Source organism: Natator depressus, chromosome 23 (genome assembly GCF_965152275.1).
Source record: "Natator depressus isolate rNatDep1 chromosome 23, rNatDep2.hap1, whole genome shotgun sequence".
Lineage (NCBI taxonomy): Eukaryota > Metazoa > Chordata > Testudines > Cheloniidae > Natator > Natator depressus.
This window is the reverse complement of record NC_134256.1, coordinates 23,578,485-23,597,519: the sequence shown is the minus strand read 5'-3', so window position 1 is coordinate 23,597,519 and position 19,035 is coordinate 23,578,485. Positions and strand designations below refer to the sequence as shown.

Genomic DNA, 19,035 nt, shown 5'->3' with positions numbered 1-19,035 from the left:
AAACGGCCAAGGGCATGAGCCGTAAATGCTGCAAAGCAACGGGCTGGCGAAGAGCCGTGAAAAAGGCTGCGTGTGAGAAGCTGTTGAGCACTTTTCGCTAGCCCAGTACCCTCTATGTTAACTAGCCTAACTCCACAAGCTTGCACGCACGCACCAGGAGGCTATACGCAGGGGATTCAATACCCCCCCCACACATATTTGGTTAGTTTATAAGCAACTTGTTAGACCTATTTCAGAGTAACAGCCGTGTTAGTCTGTATTCGCAAAAAGAAAAGGAGGACTTGTGGCACCGTAGAGACTAAGGTGCTCAAATAAATTGGTTAGTGTCTAAGGTGCCACAAGTACTCCTTTCCTGGTTAGACATAAGACTCCACCAGGTGGTAGCTTCCTAATTTTACTTTTTTAAAGTTAATTTAGGAAAAAAAGTACTTCCAAAAGTGCCCAGTGTTCATACCCTTTACACAGAGAGCGATTAACCTGAGGAAAGCCTGTCTCCCAGAACAGGAGGCAGCGCTCCCCCTCAGGCCTCAACGTGGAGCACAGCTCATTTGCTATTTCAGAAGTACTGAAGGGTACTGGCTTAAGGACTGACACAAGTGACCCAGACCCCTACTGCCTGCCCTGGTGCTTATACAGTAAGGGGGCATAGTTGCCAGATGATCCATAAATGCAAACTAATGCACGCTGGAAAACACAGTCCTCACTACACACTGTGTGTTTGTGTAAAACAGCTGCTGTTGGGATTAACCAGTATTGAATTTTATTTGCCATCTTGTCTTCCCCCCTTCCCCTCAGTAGTGCCAGCACTTGCGTTTTGGACATTGTTATTCCATGGTAGAGGAGGGCAGACCTGGTGATTGTGTGAATCTAGCTCAGCATATAAGCACTTTCACAAGAAGAAAATACCAGGTACTTAGAAAAGAAGCAGATTCTTTTGTTGTAGATGCTTTAGCCAAACCAGGAAGGGGGCTCAATACAGCAAGGTCTGTAAACACTCAACTCCCCTCCCTCCACATTAAGTTTTAATAGACTTTACATTAAGGCAAGAGTCTGACTTTTAGAGCAGCACATGGACCATAATGTTAAATAACCAGAGCACAGTGTAGAAGGAAAGCAGAGAGATGCTGCGACAGCCTGAAACTGAGCAGGAGAATCTGTCTTCACCACCACACCCTGCAAATGGTTCAGGGTTAGCAATAAGGTGCTCAAAAAGGAGATGAACAGTGAAACCTTCCTGCCACCCCTCTTCCACCCCTGCCGAGTGCTGCTACAGCCCTGGCTTGAAGTGGTTTCCATTATATACAGGGTTTAAAGTTTGGTTCAGTAGCTCTCAGCACCCCTGCTCACCCTACAAATCTGTCAATCTCCACAGATTGTCAAATCCCTGAATTAAAGCAGATCAGGTACATTCAGTTTCACGTAAGGCAGAGACAATGGTGCAAACCCCATCCTCCCCCATGGTACCCGCAGACTGTCCATTCCAACTGGCTCAAGACAGCTGTGAACCCAGTTTGCAGCATTGTGTCGCAGAGCAGCAAGTGCCATGGGGGGGAAAGCAAAGAGTCGAGCAGGCCAGGCATGCCCCTTGCCCCCAGCCTCCTCCTCCTTCATGGGCATCACTTGATACAGTCCATCACATGGATCTGCAGTGTATCCATGTCAGGAGCCTGGTACTGGCACTTGGGACAGCAGAAATCCGGCTGCTCCTCGGAGATACTTCGCCTACGCCCTGCAGCTGGCAGGGCTTGGAAAGGTACTGGGGCCATGTTGTAAACTAGGGGGAGAGAGAAAGTTACTGTCCCGAAGATCAGCACCTTCCCGCGGTGCCCAGATAGTCTGCAAGTGCCCAGGCCCTGGCCATGAGCATGTCCCACCTAGGGAGAGTTTTAAGACTCACCTGGCTGGGGTACAGGCGGGCGCCCCTCCGAATGGCGGTTCCTCATCTCCTCCATCAGAGCCCTTTGCAAAACAGCAAGAGGTTGGGAGTGGGTGGGGGGGGGGGTCAAAGCAGAACTTCAGCATCCTTTTCCTCCTCCCTCCCCCTCCCCACAAGCATTAGAGTGGGGCTCAAACGCCCATGGGACCCAGGGCAGTGGGCATGGCTAGGGACACTGGCTCTCCACAGGAGCCCCAAGGGACAAAGCAGCTGTCTGCAGATTCGTCTAGCAAGACAGGAACTTACACTAAGCTCTGACCCACTGACAGGGCCCACAGGCCAAGTGTTTGGGGAGTGGACACAGACAAAGGGAACACTCACCAGGTGGCTCCATTAGCGTCTGCCTTCAGCTTGTCATAGTCCCGCCGTAGCTGCTCCAACTGCTCCTGCAGAGTTTCGCGTTGCTCGTGCAACTTCTCCCGGGCCTCTCGTTCCGCTAGGAAATCCGCCTTGTAGATATCGGCCTGCAGGAGAGGCACCAGCGACCCTGCCCTTCAGCAACCGTGCGCGCGCACACACACGGTTACCCCCCACCTCCTATCCCCCTGCACCCACCTGGGCCTTCAGCACCGGGATGGTCTCCAGCACAGCCTTGTGCTGCTCCATGTCCTCCTTCAGCTTGTCAATCAGCTCCTGCTTGGCCACCAGCGCCTCCTCGGCCTGCTGCAGCTGCTGCAGCAGCTCCTTCAGGTGCAGCTCCATGCCCTGGAGTGGGGGAGAGGCCCACATAACACTGAGCAGCAGGGCACCCAGGGGGCAGGGCTGGCCCAAGCCAGCCAAGCAGCCCTCCTCCCCCCCAAACCAACTCTAAACCCACCTGGCTCCTCTTCTCGCTCTCTAGGCTGGATTTCACATGCCCATCGTACTCCTGAAAGATCTGGTGATAGGCCGCCTGCAGCTGGGCCAGCTTCCTCCTGAGGGATAATTGCGAGGTCAGAAGCAGCTCCCCACCTCCCTCTGCTCCCATACCACCCCAACTCTCCCTCCCACTCATCTCCATGGCACACTCCCCCCGCCCCCCAGACAGACACAGACGCTCCTCTGCTCTGTGGCCCCCGTTCCCACGCCCACTCACTTCTCCTCTGTGGCGCCCTGCCTCTCCACCCGCAGCGCCGTCTCCAGGTTCTGGGCCTGCATGCGCAGCTGGTCCACCTGCACGCTGTGCTGCTTGTGCAGCGCCTCAGCCTCCCGCTCCAGCTTGCAGCACTGCTCGGCAGCAGCCTGTGCTCTGGCGCACCGGGCAGGGGAGAAATGCCAATGTCAGCAGGGGGGTCGGTCCCATGTGCCCCCTCGATAGTGTGAAAGTAGAATGAATTATATTGAAATTATAATTCATTAAAGAAATGATACTTGAAGGGTTTGTTGAAATATAGTTGTCAGGAAGAGAAACATTAAGGAGAGCGAAACAATGGGTCCTCAAACTAATTAACTTGGAGCTCCTACTGAGCTAGGAGATTGGTAAACATTAGAATGCAAATAAGATATGTATGTATATTTGTCAGTTTCTGCTTCCTTTTGTCTCATGTTAAATTGGCTTTGGCTTAGCTGTATAAATAAGTCATCTTGAGCCTCAGAGAGGGGCTCACATCTGGGTGCATTGGCAAAGCGCTTTGCTAATAAACAGAGTGGTCAGACAAATTATGAGAGTCCTGAATCTGACTTTGACAATTTGGAGGTTCCACCGAGATGGCAACCGTCTTCACTGGGGCCGTGTGACTCCTGACTGTTCTTAGGATGGCCATGGCAAGCCGGCACCTGGGCATTTGGCCCGAGTGGTCCTCCGCTAGAACGGAAGGGTGCATGACCACAGTGAAGTCTACGCCATCGAACCTGTTGGTTCCCACTCTGTTCTGGTAGGGATCCCGGGATCTGATATCAGGAATCTGGTCAGGTAATTATTTCTGTGTTTTGTCCGGACTGAGGACTGTCTTGTCTCTGTGTCTATCCGTCCTCCCTGTGGTGTGTTTGAGTCTGGGCGCCGTCTCCGTCTGGGGATCAGCTGACCAAAGGGTTCCTGTCCCCACGGTCTGAGTGAGTGAAATCTGCACAATCGCAGCCGCACCGCGCCTTGGGTAAAACCCTTGGTGTGAAAGCAAGGGTGATTGAGGCAGTGGCCTGTGGGCTCCTTTTGTGTGTTGCACCGGGCATCGCTCTGACGAACCCAACTTTCCTTCTTGTGTGATTGGTGTGTGAAGTCCTCCTGTATGGGTAACCAGGCGTCTCAGTCGGGACAGTTCCCTAAAGGAACGCCGGCTCATTTTATGTAAATTTCTGGAAAAATGGTCTAGGCTAAGGGGGTCAGGTAGAGTGGCTACTATCACCACTACGCTTTTGTCCCCAGAAGCCTTTACAGCTATTCTGAGGGAAAATGGGCCCTTTTCCCACAGAAATGGTCTATAAGGGGCTGCTGCAGGCAGCAGGCAGAGAGAGAACCTGATCAAAATTATTTGACTATTGGGTAATGTAATCAAAATCACTAAAGGATGTAAGGGGTTTCTATTGGAACTTAACTTGGCTGCTCCTGGTTGTGTCTAGTTGTACAAGATGGAAGTGTAATCGGGGTACAGTTGTGTAAAAGAGTAATCACAGTGCAAGGGATGTTAGGCAAAAGAGAATTTTGTGTGTGTGTATAGTGCTAAAATCTGAAGCTGTGTCTCAGCTATTACCTGAGAATAAACTTAAAACTTGGTACAGCAGAGAAACTATTGCAAACATGGTCTGTTGCACGAGAGGGGAAACTGAGGTACACCACCTCATGAATTTCATAAATGACCAGCGAGTGGGGTAATTCACTAGCCCGACTATAGAACAAAATAAGTACAGCCTGGAGGTAATTCTTCTGTTTTTCCTGCAATTAGCAAGGAAATTTGTAAAAGAAAGTGGTATTATTATTAAGCAATAATCTGTCCCCACCAGGGGGGTGGAAATTGTTTCTTTTGTTTTTAGACTCTACAAGCAAGCTGGCGCCAGCGGAAGAATAACTCAGAATACCATGGATCTATGTTTTGTGTTGTTTGTCTTGTTGCTAGCATTGTTGTGTTTTAATGAACAGAAAACCTCATGACATGGGTGGGGGATGGCTTCAAAAGGCTGACCTTTGGGGGGGGGGGGGGGAAGATGTGTATAGGAATGCAAAAGGCTAACTCAGGAGAATCCCAAAATTCAGTGGCCACTGTTAGGATCTTGGACAAAGACCGAGTAGACGTCTTAAAAGACAAACTCGGCCAACCTAAAACTAAATTGGCAAAAGGAGAGGTTGATTGTTTCATGCAGTGGTGGGAAGAGGTAAATCATAGGTGGACAGAATCAAAACTTGCCTCTCTCAAAGATTCTGGCTTCTATCCCACCAGATGCAACTCATTTTACTGTTGTTGATTTGTGCTCTGCTTTCTTTTCTGTCCCGGTTCACCCTGACTCCCAGTTCCTGTTTGCCTTTTCTTACAAGGGGCAATACTACACATGGACCACACTGCCCCGGGGTATACTGAAAGCCCGTCATATTTTTCCCAAGCATTAGCCCGAGACCTTGCTGACCTTGTTTTCCCGTCCAGGTCCACACTAGTCCAATATGTAGATGATCTACTCCTCTTTTCCCCTTCATTGTCTGCCTCTGAAACTGACTCTTTAGTGCTCCTTACTGCCCTAACAAATAAGGGTCACAAAGCTTCTCACTCTAAACTATCCTTGCAACAAAGCCCGTTGCCAACTGTGCCCACATATCTATTCAGGGGACACCATCACAGGGCCTAATAACAACATCAGCCACACTATCAGAGGCTTGTTCACCTGCACATCCACCAATGTGATATATGCCATCATGTGCCAGCAATGCCCCTCTGCCATGTACATTGGTCAAACTGGACAGTCTCTACGTAAAAGAATAAATGGACACAAATCAGATGTCAAGAATTATAACATTCATAAACCAGTCGGAGAACACTTCAATCTCTCTGGTCACGCAATCACAGACATGAAGGTCGCTATCTTACAACAAAAAAACTTCAAATCCAGACTCCAGCGAGAAACTGCTGAATTGGAATTCATTTGCAAATTGGATACTATTAATTTAGGCTTAAATAGAGACTGGGAGTGGCTAAGTCATTATGCAAGGTAGCCTATTTCCCCTTGTTTTTTCCTAACCCCCCCTCCCCAGACGTTCTGGTTAAACTTGGATTTATGCTGGAAATGGCCCACCTTGATTGTCATGCACATTGTGGGGAGAGTGGTCAGTTTGGATGAGCTATTGCCAGCAGGAGAGTGAGTTTGTGTGTGTGTTTGGGGGGGGGGGTGTGTGTGTGTGAGAGAACCTGGATTTGTGCAGGAAATGGCCCACCTTGATTATCATGCACATTGTGAAGAGAGTGGTCACTTTGGATAAGCTATTACCAGCAGGAGAGTGAGTTTGTGTGGGGGGGCGCGGAGGGTGAGAAAACCTGGATTTGTGCTGGAAATGGCCCAACTTGATGATCACTTTAGATAAGCTATTACCAGCAGGAGAGTGGGGTGGGAGGAGGTATTGTTTCATGGTCTCTGCAGTATGCATCCTATGAAGTGAGCTGTAGCTCACGAAAGCTCATGCTCAAATGAATTGGTTAGTCTCTAAGGTGCCACAAGTACTCCTTTTCTTTTCACTCTAAACTACAACTCTGTCAAGCTTCTGTCACATACCTTGGTTTTCTCCTCTCCTAGGGTTCCCGTGCACTTTCTCCCACCCGCGTCCAAGCTATCCTTAGCTTTCCCCGACCCCGCTCCCCACGCCAGGTCCAGAAGTTTTTCGGCATGGCTGGATTTTGCAGACAATGGATTCCCCAATATGCCTCCCTTGCACAACCTCTCCAGGAACTCACTCGATTCTCTGTGCCTGACCCCATCCCGTGGCCCCCTGAGGCCAATTCTGCCTTTGTTTCCCTCAAACAGGGTTTGGCTTCTGCCCCTGCCTTAGGGCTGCCTGACTATTCTAAGCCTTTTACCTTTTTCTGCCACGAACAATCTGGGTGTGCACTTGGAGCTCTCACTCAGATGCACGGAGAAAAGAACCGCCCAGTGGCTTATTTCTCTGCCACTTTAGACCCTGTTGCCCAAGGCTTACCCCCCTGCCTGCATGCTGTGGCTGCTGCAGCGCGCCTAGTCGAAATGTCTGATTCCCTTGTTCTCCGCTCTCCTCTTACCCTCCTGGTCCCTCACTGACCTCACCCTGCTCGAAGACTCTGCCCCAGAAACTAAGAAAGAATCCTGGGTTGCCCAAGGTTGCTCTCTACATCCCGATTCTTTTTGGCGCTCGCCTACTGGTGCCTTTGTAGCCCCCTTTTCACTCTACCCATCTCTGGCCGTCCTGCTACACGGTGTTCCACGTGTTGGAAAGGAGGGGATGGTCTCTGCTGTAACTAAGACAGGATGGTGGGCCCCCCCATTTTAGCTCTTTTGCAGCCTGCCACTGTGCAGCCTGTACCATTTGCCAAAGCCATAATATTGGTAAACCTGTAAAAGTGGCCCAGGGGTTCCGGGGCCTGCCTCAAGCACCGTTCTCGCACAGATGTCTAAGTGTCAACAATATGAATTTATATTGGTTATGGTATGTTTATTCTCTAGTTGGATTGAAGCCTTTCCTTGTTGCAAGGCTGACTCACTGTCTGTTGCCAAATGTTTGTTAAATCATATTATGCCTGCCAAGGGAATTCCTGCTACTCTGTCCAGTGATCGGGGTACATATTTTACTGGACAACTTGTTCAACACCTGGACCGTATATTGCATATCAAACACCTGTTGCACTGTCTCTACCACCACAGAGTGCAGGTGCAGTTGAAAGACGAAATGGTGTACTTAAGAATAAGCTTGCTAAAATTTGTGACTCTACAGGATTAAGCTGGCCAGTAGCCTTACCATTAGCCCTTATGGACATGAGATCCACTCCATCCCAAAGGCATAAATTAAGTCCCTTTGAAATTGTTAAGGGATGCCCTATGCAAGCTATGACTACCATTACTCCCGTTTCAGATTTGAACTTGACTCACAGTGCGCTCCTTCAGTATTGCAAGGAACTAATGCAAGCTGTAAGTCACTTCCATTCACAGGTTCGAGTCGCCTGGCCCACGGAACCCACCTCCGACGCTTGCCACAACCTCGAGCCAGGTGATTGGGTCTATGTATGGCGCCATCATCGAAAGCACGCCTTGGAGCCCCGGTGGAAGGGTCCTCATCAGGTACTGCTTACTACACAGACGGCTGTTAAACCATCTGGCATCGCAGCGTGGATACATGCTTCACAGTGTAAAAAGGCACCAACCCCAGAGAACCAATCACCACCTCAGGACAACGCAGAGTCAATTTTGACTCCAGAAGAAGACGTAGAGGAACAGTCTGCAATACCTTACAATCTACGCTCTCGTAAGGGTTGCCAGAAGCAGACGCTGTTCCTTGGCTGCTGGTATCTTACACTCTAAGGAGACCACGATGACAATTCTTTTATCCAGCAGCAGGTGTGGATAGCTCAGACCCTTAATATTTCTAATTGCTGGGTCTGCAGCCACATCCCAGCCCACTCTCAAACTGGTGTTCCTGTCCTGGCTATCCCATTCAAGTCCCCAGACCTCACTGGAGGGCCTCGTCCGTTTAATAAAATATGGAACAGCAATGACACTTGGGAAGCGGCGGGAATAAATGCATCTAAATGGATAAGTGTGGTGGAGGGAAAAGGTCATTGGTGTTGGGTGTATAATGGGACAGGGCTGGATCTGGGGAAAAGCCGTTGCTTTCAGCATATTGCAGCCAATGGTGTATGGGATTATTCAAACAAAACTAAAAAGTGGCGGGCCGGGTATGGAGATGTGAATTTTTTCTCAACCTGGGATCAAACAGAGAAATCAATCTCATGTTCCCCTTACAGTACACTTAGTGAAAACAATACAATCTTTCAATGTCATGCAAATAACACCACTCCTCATAAGGAGAATTACCCTGTACCCTTTGGGGGATACTACTCCTCCTTTGCAAACACCTATATGACAAATGGGTGCAACCGATCCTTCCCGGCCTTAATAGGCCATCACTGGGTGTGCGGGACCAGGGCTTATACCGCACTACCAGCTAATTGGTCAGGAATCTGTTATCCCGCCCGAATCTTCCCACAATTCCGAGTGCTAGGAACCTTCCCTCGAGAACGCCTCCGCAATTTCAGGCGAAAAAGAAGGGACTTAACAGATGCCCAATGGTATGTAAATAACATAAGCCCCTTAACCTGGGAAGAGGCCACTGGTGGTTCCTTCATATTGTTAGGGGGAGTAATACACCATGCAAAAAGGCTCCTAAGGTTACAAGGAGTAGTTGAAATAATGGCAAATGAAACCGGAGAAAGTTTAAGAGCCCTGGCCAAAGAAACAGGGGCAATCCGACAGATGGCCCTCCAAAACCGTCAGGCATTGGACATAGTGCTGGCGGCAAAAGGAGGGACTTGTGCTCTCATTGGAAAAGACTGCTGTGTGTATATACCAGACAACACCAATGAGGTAATAGATCGTGCTAGCCACTTAGAACAAATCGCATATCTTCCCCAAGAAGAGCCAAGTTCTTTATGGAAGTGGCTAAGTAACCTTTTCAATTTCTCTGGCATAGGAAACTGGTTGTTTCAGGGAGTCCTACCTCTCCTGTTTGGAATCCTAATATTTTTTGTATGTTTTCAGTTACTTTCCTATTGTATCCAAAATTGTGTCAGGCATGCTACACAGATAGCTGCCCCAAACCAGAGTGCTAATTTGATGATTTTAAATATCACTGATGAACAAAGAGATAAAGAACGATTGATATGTGCAACCCAGTCATTGTTGGTCATTGCATAGCTTGACCAAAAGGAGGGATTGTGAAAGTAGAATGAATTATATTAAAATTATAATTCATTAAAGAAATGATACTTGAAGGGTTTGTTGAAATATAGTTATCAGGACAATGGGTCCTCAAACTAATTAACTTGGAGCTCCTACTGAACTAGGAGATTGGTAAACGTTAGTATGCAAATAAGATATGTATGTATATTTGTCAATTTCTGCTTCCTTTTGTCTCTTATGTTAAATTGGCTTTGGCTTAGCTGTATAAATAAGTTATCTTGAGCCTCAGAGAGGGGCTCACATCTGGGTGCATTGGCAAAGCGCTTTGCTAATAAACAGAGTGGTCTGACAAATTATGTGAGTCCTGAATCTGACTTTGACAATTGTCAAGGCCTGCATCCCACTTCCAACCTCCCAGGACAGGTCAGTGGCTGCAGCCAAACTGACCTGCTGCCAGCCCCAGACCAGGAGGGAAATTCACGGGTGCGCATACTCACTTCTCCTCCAGATCCTGTTTCTCCAGCATACAGGCCTCCAGCCGGCTCTGGCTCTCCTGCAGCTCCCCCAGCAGTGAGGTCACCTGGGCTTTCACCGAGGCCCTGTCCTCCGTCAGCTGCTGCAGGGAGGGAAGGGTCCACACCTTAGCCCAGGCCACACCGCCTGGGAGATCTAGATTCAGAGAGAGGGTGAGGCTGCCGCAGGCTGGGATGGAGGCTTATGGAGGCCCCATCCTGCTCCCTTTCCCACTTCCCTGGAGGAGGGGCTGGCGTTGGATGTGTTTGCACATGTGGGGAGGGGTAAGAAAAAGGGAATATTCTGAAAATGTTTGTGACTGATATGCATGGCAGGGACTTACTGAACTAGAGATTGCTACCCACTGGGGGCAGAAGGGTTAAAAAGCTGCTTCTGGGTCCGAGCAGGGAACATGAGATGGTGGGGGGGGGGGGGGGAAAGGTGTCACATCTAGGGGTTGCTAGAGGACTGGCTGCAACTGACCCATGTCAATGGGAGCCCAAGGACTGAACAATTAACACCTAACAGTGCAAACTCCAGCAGGCAGAGCCTGGGGACTGAGGAGGTTCTGCAGGAAAGACAATGGGACTGGGGCATCAGGACTGGGTTAATAGCAGGTATCACCATTGGCTTCTCTCTGCTAACCAGAGGGCATCCAAAGCTGCACCCAAGTGACTACACCCAGCTCTGTTTGGAGAACGCCTGGCTGCCGGCCATCACTTGCTGGGGTGTATGGGTCCCTGCAGAGCGTAAAAGTCTCTCCCAGGAATTTGTCTGGGAGGGCCGGAGCCCGGGGGCTCTATCTCTGACTCAGTAAAGCTGCATAGCCTCCCCTGACAGAAGAGGGGGACCCCTTGGGGGCATGCTTACAGGGTTTCTCTGAGGGGCTGTTTAAAGGCTGGGGTCTAGCACCCATCCCATGGGGCCGTGACTTTGGCAGCCTTTACCTCCAGCTGTTTCCTCAGGGCCTGAAGCTGCTGCTCGGCCTGCTGCTCAGCCTCCTGCGCCCTGGCTCCCAGCCTGGCCACCTCCTCCCGCACCAATGCCAGTTGCTGCTTCAGCTCCACGCTCCTGCCAGGGAACCCACACAGTGAGTGGGTGATGGATCAGCGCCGAGAGCCCTGCCACCTGCCCCCGCTGCGTGTCTTGCATTCCCCTCCCATCCACCGCCCCCCCAAGTGTCCGCCAGCCTCTTGCACAAAACCTGACCCACTCCATCCCCCAAGCGCTGAGAGCACCCTGCATCCCCCTCCCCTCATGCCCACACACCACATCCCAGAGCCACCTGCAGCAGCCCCTAACACACACACAGGTGCCAGCACTGTCCCCAGGGGCACAAGTCCAAGCTGGGAAGCAACTTACTCCTCCTCCGTCTCCTTCAGCCGCCTCTGCAGCAGCTCGGCTGCGTCCTGCCTGCTGCTGGGTCTGAAAGGACATGCAGGGTGGTGAGGGGTGCCCGGCAGATCTGAGACTAGGGTGGCTGGTGCTCAAACCCTGGGGAGCTCTGCTCCCCTCAATCACAGCCCCCCCACCACAAAACTAATCAGTTGTTCCTGCCACGAAGGATGTGGCCCATGGTGTCCACACAGGAGAATACCTGTTGTTCCCTCCGCAGAACCTGCCCCCTCTTTCCCCCCCAGTGGGGTAGGGACGCCCAGCCTGGGGGATAAGGGGGGCCGGCACCAGCGGGGGTCTCCCAGCCTCACTGTATCACCGCCTCCAACGCACGAGCTGCTCTTACCCGCTGTCCCCGCTGCCCTGCAGGGCCTCCAGCTCCACCGGCCTCTCCAGCTGGACCCCATTCTCCTGTGAACGACACTGGCACCGCTGAGCCACAGCTGCCACCAGAACCAGCCCAACTCCCCCCACCCTCCCACACCCCACTTGGAAACGGTCCCAGGCTGAGCAGGGCCAGCCTGACACCACCAGGAACCCAGGTCTCCCTGCCTGGCACAGGGCACCCCAAGAAAGGGTGCACCTCTCCCAGCACCTCTATGGCTGGAGCCCTCAAACATCCCTGTGACCCCCACAGAACTCTTGATTCTGTGAGGACATAGGATTTTTTCTGACGCCTCGCTGTGCCTGTTTCCCCCCATACTTTTCATTGCTACCCAGTGGGGAGAAAAGGGTCAAGTTTGCTCTTGGGCTGTGCAGGATGGGGTGGTAGGAATGGTTCAGTAAGGAACCCACTGAAAGCAACCCAGATCAATGCAGCGCCTGAGAACACGGAAACCCCCTATGGCCAGACCATTGACACCTAGCATTCCATTGCCCAGAGGAAGGATGTCCCCACAGCCTGCACCCCTCAGTAGGGAAGCTGAGCAGAGAGCAACTGGAGAACAAAGGACTGGGATGTGGCAGGCAGGGGATAAAGTGCTGGCTGTGGGCAGAGTCTGGCAGCTCTCATCTGGGACTGAGAAAGGGGCAGAGACAGAACCGGAAGTGGGGCCCACTCCAGCTTGGCTGGCGAATTGTTCTGTCCTGGCCTGATGGACTACGTCTTAACCTTTGTGTCTCTGTGTGAACGTAAGGAGGCCCCGGGTTAGGTTACAGGTGACTAGTGAACCAAGCTTTGTTCTGCAAATCCTGCCTGGGTGCATTAGTCCCTGCCAGTGTGAGAGTCTCTGACCAGGAGTCTGTCTCTGCTGGACTTGCTGGGCAGAGCTCACAGCGGGAATCAGGCATGCTGGAGCCCCAAGGCTCAGCCTTGGAGGCGGTGAGGCTGCGGGGCCCGCCTCTGCAGGGGGTGAGGGAGGTCTGGCATGCTGAAGGGGTTCCTCCATGGAGCAGAGATCCTGCCAATTGGCAGCGGATACAGGGGGCATTACAGAGATCCCAAGTCTGGCCCTCACATTCTAGTTCACCAAAGAGCCTCCTGTCCAGTTTCCAGGGAAAGCCTATGTCACACTGGCCACCACAAGCTTTGTGAACTGCATGTGTAGATCATACAGATGATTGTGATGTTGCATTCCAGAGGATTCTATGAAAATATGCTAATGAGTGTGAATATAATGTAACTGGAATATGCTTCATGAAATGGCTCTGTTTACTTGTAAGTCTTCCTGTATGGGGGGAGCCGCCTGCGCGCTGGCAAGTGGGCAATGAAGTCTTACAGTGACGTGATCACGTCACCTGAACTGGAATCCATCTTTAACCTGGTGCTTTTCCATTTAGAAGAAGGGGTGAGAACCCAGAGGGAGATAAAGGATTCCCATCTTGTGCAAAAGATATATAAGGGAGTGGAACAGAGCAAAGGGGGCTGCAGTCATGAGAAATCTCCTAGCTACCACCCGAGCTGGAACAAGGACTGCACCAGGGGAAAGGATTGGGCCCAGAATAGAAAGACGTCTAGTCTGTGACAGAAGCTTATTCGAACATCTCTGAGTGTGAGGTTTCATCTGTAATCATATTCTTACTGTATTAGGCTTAGACTTGTGTGTTTTGTTTTATTTTGCTTGGTAATTTACTTTGTTCTGTCTGTTATTACTTGGAACCAAGTAAATCCTACTTTTTACATTTAATAAAAATCACTTATATTTACTAATTAACTGAGAGTAAGCAATTAATACCTGGGGAAGCAAACAGCTGTGCATCTCTCTCTACCAGTGTTATAGACTGGTAGAGAGAGATGCACAGCTGTTTGCTTCCCCAGGGGTCGGTCCTGGGGCCGGTTTTGTTCAATATCTTCATAAATGATCTGGAGGATGGTGTGGATTGCACTCTCAGCAAATTTGCAGATGATACTAAACTGGGAGGAGTGGTAGATACGCTGGAGGGGAGGGATAGGATACAGAAGGACCTAGACAAATTGGAGGATTGGGCCAAAAGAAATCCGATGAGGTTCAATAAGGATAAGTGCAGGGTCCTACACTTAGGATGGAAGAATCCAATGCACCGCTACAGACTAGGGACCGAATGGCTAGGCAGCAGTTCTGCAGAAAAGGACCTAGGGGTGACAGTGGACGAGAAGCTGGATATGAGTCAGCAGTGTGCCCTTGTTGCCAAGAAGGCCAATGGCATTTTGGGATGTATAAGTAGGGGCATAGCGAGCAGATCGAGGGACGTGATCGTTCCCCTCTATTCGACACTGGTGAGGCCTCGTCTGGAGTACTGTGTCCAGTTTTGGGCCCCACACTACAAGAAGGATGTGGATAAATTAGAGAGAGTCCAGTGAAGGGCAACAAAAATGATTAGGGGTCTAGAGCACATGACTTATGACGAGAGGCTGAGGGAGCTGGGATTGTTTAGTCTGCAGAAGAGAAGAATGAGGGGGGATTTGATAGCTGCTTTCAACTACCTGAAAGGGGGTTCCAAAGAGGATGGCTCTAGACTGTTCTCAATGGTAGCAGATGACAGAACGAGGAGTAATGGTCTCAAGTTGCAATGGGGGAGGTTTAGATTGGATATTAGGAAAAACTTTTTCACTAAGAGGGTGGTGAAACACTGGAATGCGTTACCGAGGGAGGTGGTAGAATCTCCTTCCTTAGAGGTTTTTAAGGTCAGGCTTGACAAAGCCCTGGCTGGGATGATTTAACTGGGAATTGGTCCTGCTTCGAGCAGGGGGTTGGACTAGATGACCTTCTGGGGTCCCTTCCAACCCTGATATTCTATGATTCTATGATTCTATAGAGGGCGGACAATTTATGAGTTTACCCTGTATACGCTTTATACAGAGTAAAACGGATTTGGGGGTTTGGATCCCATTGGGAAATGGGTATCTGGGTGCTAGAGACAGGAACACTTCTTAAGCTGTTTTCAGTTAAGTCTGCAGCTTTTGTGGGGGCGTGGTTCAGACTTGGGTCTATGTTTGCAACAGGCTAGCGTGCCTGGCTCTACAAGACAGGGTACTGAAGTCCCAAGCTGCCAGGGAAAACGAGCTCAGAGGTAGTCTCAGCACATCAGGTGGCAGTCCTAAAGGGGTTTCTGTGATCTGTATCCATGTTGGGAAATGATGTTCTTAAGGCCTCATTTTAAAGTAGGGGTGGGCAAACTTTTTGGCTCGGGGGGCCACATCTGGGTAGGGAAATTGTATGCAGGGTCATGAATGTAGGGCTGTGGCAGGGGTGAGGGAGGGGGTGCGGTGTGCAGGAGGGGGCTCAGGGCAGGGCATTGGGGTGCAGGAGGGGTGCAGCAAGGGGCTCAAGGCAGGGGGTTAGGGAGCGGGGTGCAGGAGGGGTTCGGACTCCGGCCCGGCGCTGCTTACCTCAAGTGGCTCCGGGGTGGCAGCGGCACGCAGCAGGGCTAAGGCAGGCTCCCTGCCTGCCCTGGTGCCGTGCCACTCCTAGAAGTGGCCAGCATGTCCAGCAGTGGCTCCTGGGGGTGGGGTGGGGCAGGGCAGACAGCTCAGCCATGCACTGCCCTCACCTGCACATACCACCCCTGAAGCTCCCATTGGCCGCGGTTCCCCATTCCCGGCCAATGGAAGCTGTGGGGGGCGGTGCCTGCAAGCAAGGGCAGTGCACTGAGCCATCTGCCCCCCCCACAGGGGCCGTAGGGAGCGGCGCAGGGCCAGGGCAGGCAGGGAGCCTGCCTTAGCCCCGCTGCACCACGGGACTGGCAATCCCGCAGGCCGGATTGAAAGCCCCGACGGGCCAGATTCAGCCCACGGGCCGTAGTTTACCTTCCCTGTTTTAAAGGCAAGTCGCTCAAAGGTAGTGTGGAGACTTTCTCCTCCTGGCTGGGGGGGCACTTCTGTCCATTTACATATTGAGGCAGGTGCTAATGGGAACAAGCAGACAGACACAGCAGGGGTTCTCCTGAGGGGGAAGAAAGCTACCAGTGGGCCTGGGGTAGGCCGCATCTTATTACACAGAAGGGCAGCTTGGAGGGTGAGTTTAGGCTTTAGAACACATGTGAGGATTTTACTTCCAATGTTTCTCTTGGAGTCTCCGTTCTTTGTGAGCCCTACCCTGGCTGTGTGAGAAGTGGCGCTGTGCTCAGTGTAGCCAGTCAGCGGCGCTGGGGGTTCCTTTGGGAACAGCTGGTCTGGTAATTCTGGGCGCATCCAGTGGATCAGGGGCTGGGCACTCAGGGGGATGCTGGGCCATTGCTAGCCTGCACGTGCTGAGGAGAGGCCTGGTGCTGCCTGTGGCCGAAGCCAGCAGGGAGCTGAACCTTGGCTGGTCCAGATAAGGCTCCCTCGCGTTAAGGGCAGGTGGGAGCGAGGTGCCTCGCAACCCTGGGTACCCCCGGGAAGAGATGGGGGCATTACGGGTAACATTCACATCCCCCTACCTGACCAGTCCCTTACCTTGACCCTCACACCAGCCTCTCCTGGGGGCTGCACCTGCTGCTGGATCTGGGCCTGCAGGGTCTGGTTGGCCTCCTGGAGCTGCTCCAGCTGCTCCTTCAGCAGCTGCAGAGTCTCTGGGCCAGGGGGAACGGGGAGAGCGAGGGACAGACACCACAGCCTGCTTCCCCCACAGCCAGCGCTCCCACCCTGCCCGCTGCTGGGAGAGGCCAGGGCTGGAGTAGCCAGGAGCTCCTCCCAGGCCAGAGGGCCCCTGATGGGCCTTTTTCCTTCTACTCTCTCGCTAGCACAGCTATGGATGAGGCAAAGCAGGGACATTTTGGGGTGGAGTATTCTGTTCCTCAGGGAATTGGGAGCTGGGTTAGGGGAGATCCCCGCCCCCCCGGCCAAGTGTCTCTCACCATCATGGGCTCAGCCAATTCCTGGGTCAGGGTCATAGTGTCCGCCTCCTCTGGCTCAGGAATCTCCTTCTCCAGGGTGGGCGGCTAGGAAGTTGCAAAAGAGTCAGACGTCTGAGAAGAGGCAGCTGTCCTGACCTACCTCCTGACTCCCCATGGCCCTGCTGCAGAAAGGAACTGGGCCAGGGGAACCGCGGAGAGATCAGTGCCAAGGTGAGACCTCCTCCTGGACTTAGTGTTGGGGGGGAAGGTGACACAGAATGCCCCTGCAAACCCCCTTTCCCCTTGGTGTGGGGGATAGGAAGCTCTCCTGATACCTGCTGCCTTCCCTTGAGCTGCTCCACCTCCCAGAGGGCCTGCTCCAGTTGGCACTTCATCTCAGTCCGCTCAGTGTTCAGCTTCTCTACCACATCCCGGGCCTCCCGGAAACGGAGCATCAGGAACTCCTTCTCCTCGCGCTGCGTGGCCTGGAAGCGCAGGAACTCCTGGTAGCGCTGCCGCAGCATCTGGTTACTCTGTCGAATGGCCTCTGCCCCAGGGACAGGGAGATTGTTAGCCTGGTGCTGGCTGAGTTCCTACCCTCCCTCTGTGGGGGGGCACACCCTTTATCCAGCTCTCCACCCCCCTATCCGGGAGACCTCTCTGGGATCAAGGGGGAAGTTTGGTAATGTGTATGATGCCCGGGTGTGCCTCAGTTTCCCTCTGTGCTTAGCATTGCTGTGTATGGCCTGGGGTGGCATGAATAGGTCGCTCAAGGACTGGCTGAAACCCACCCACTGCAATGGAGGATGTAGAAAGACAATGGGAGCCCCGATGTGTAGGATGTGCCAGGTCACATCTAGCAACAACCCAGTTTTTGCTCCCACCCCTAAGCCCATTGCTTCTTGTCCTGTCCTCAGAGGTTCAGGAGAACAAGTTTTCTCCCTCCCCCTTGTAACAACTTTTATGTAATTGAAAACTGTTCTCATGTCCCCCCCCTCAGTCTTCTCTTCTCCACACTAAACAAACCCAGTTTTTTCAGTCTTCCCTCATAGGTCCATGTTTTCTAGCCCTTTGATCAGTTTTGTTGCTCTTCTCTGGACCGTCTCCAAATTGTCAACATCCTTCCTAAAAGGTGGCCTTGTTTGAAAAGGCTCCTTGGTGTCACTGCAAATACTCCAGGGCCACATTGCCCACTGAAGGGGCCCAAGAAAAGCCTCCTGCAGGGGTCTTTCTTGGCAGGATTCCCTGCAGGGAGCCATGGACAGAGACAGGGATCACTGGAACCCAAAGGGCCACCCTGGGAGGCCAAGGGCCTGCCCCTGTAAACTGTGGGGGTGCTTAGGGCCCAGTCCATGGAAGGGGTGACTCCCAAGGGATTAGTTACAGGCTGGGTCATAGACCAGACCCTGTGGATCCATGATATTGTCCCAACCATCCCCCCCAGCAGCAGGGACTAGCCACAGCGCAGGGCTCCCCGGCCCTCGACCCACCCACCACGGGGAGCAGGGACTAGCCACAGCGCAGGGCTCCCCGGCCCTCGACCCACCCACCACGGGGAGCAGGGACTAGCCACAGCGCACCCCGGCCCTCGACCCACCCACCACAGCGCAGCGCACCCCGGCCGGAGACGAGGCCTCCAGGGGGCCCGGCTCTTCCTCACCCTTCAGGTCCTGGTTCTCGGCCAGGAAGCGCTGCAGGGCCTCGTGCCCGGCCAGGTCGGGGGGCAGCTGCCAGGCCGCCACCTTGCCCAGGGACGAGTCCTCGCCCAGGGCTCCGCAGTCGCCACCTGGGCCTGCGCTTGGTTGCACCATCTCGCAGCTCCGGCGCTGCCGGGTCCCGTTCATCCAGCCGGGCGGGTCCGGGCCTGCGGGGAGAGATTGCGGCGGATGAGACGGGCGGGGCGGGGGGGCGCCAGCCAGATGGGCCCGGACACCTGGGTTCAAATTCCCGGCGGGAGAAGAGGAAAGCACGGACACCTGGGTCCCTTACCCGGCAGCGCGGCGGAGCTCGGACGCCTGGGTCCCTCGGCCAGAAGTCCTAGTACCTGCGTCTCGCCCCGCCCAGCTCCCACTTCCCCCTTCCGGGATCGCGGCTCTGTCCCACCCCCCCGGAAGTGCTGCCAAAGGACCCGGAAGCAG

General features: G+C 52.8%; 1 protein-coding gene across 2 annotated transcripts; it reads right to left on the bottom strand.

Annotated features, from left to right (window-relative positions):
• Positions 1-822: 822 nt before the first annotated feature.
• IKBKG (inhibitor of nuclear factor kappa B kinase regulatory subunit gamma) lies at positions 823-18,986 on the bottom strand. Of its 2 annotated transcripts, none has more exons than XM_074937563.1 (14): positions 18,887-18,986; positions 18,558-18,761; positions 17,233-17,444; positions 16,919-17,002; positions 12,009-12,073; positions 11,630-11,692; positions 11,215-11,338; positions 10,252-10,367; positions 3,012-3,164; positions 2,754-2,850; positions 2,492-2,641; positions 2,258-2,400; positions 1,898-1,959; positions 823-1,774 (listed from the first exon to the last, which is right to left on the bottom strand). In XM_074937563.1, the coding sequence occupies exons 2-14, from the start codon at positions 18,739-18,741 to the stop codon at positions 1,617-1,619; spliced, it is 1,611 nt and encodes a 536-aa protein (XP_074793664.1). In that variant the 5' UTR covers positions 18,742-18,761; positions 18,887-18,986; the 3' UTR covers positions 823-1,616. The 2 variants fall into 2 exon arrangements, with proteins under 2 accessions (XP_074793664.1, XP_074793663.1); XM_074937562.1 differs by having other exon boundaries at positions 829-1,774; positions 10,252-10,370; positions 18,887-18,984.
• Between the last annotated feature and the right edge of the window lie 49 nt (positions 18,987-19,035).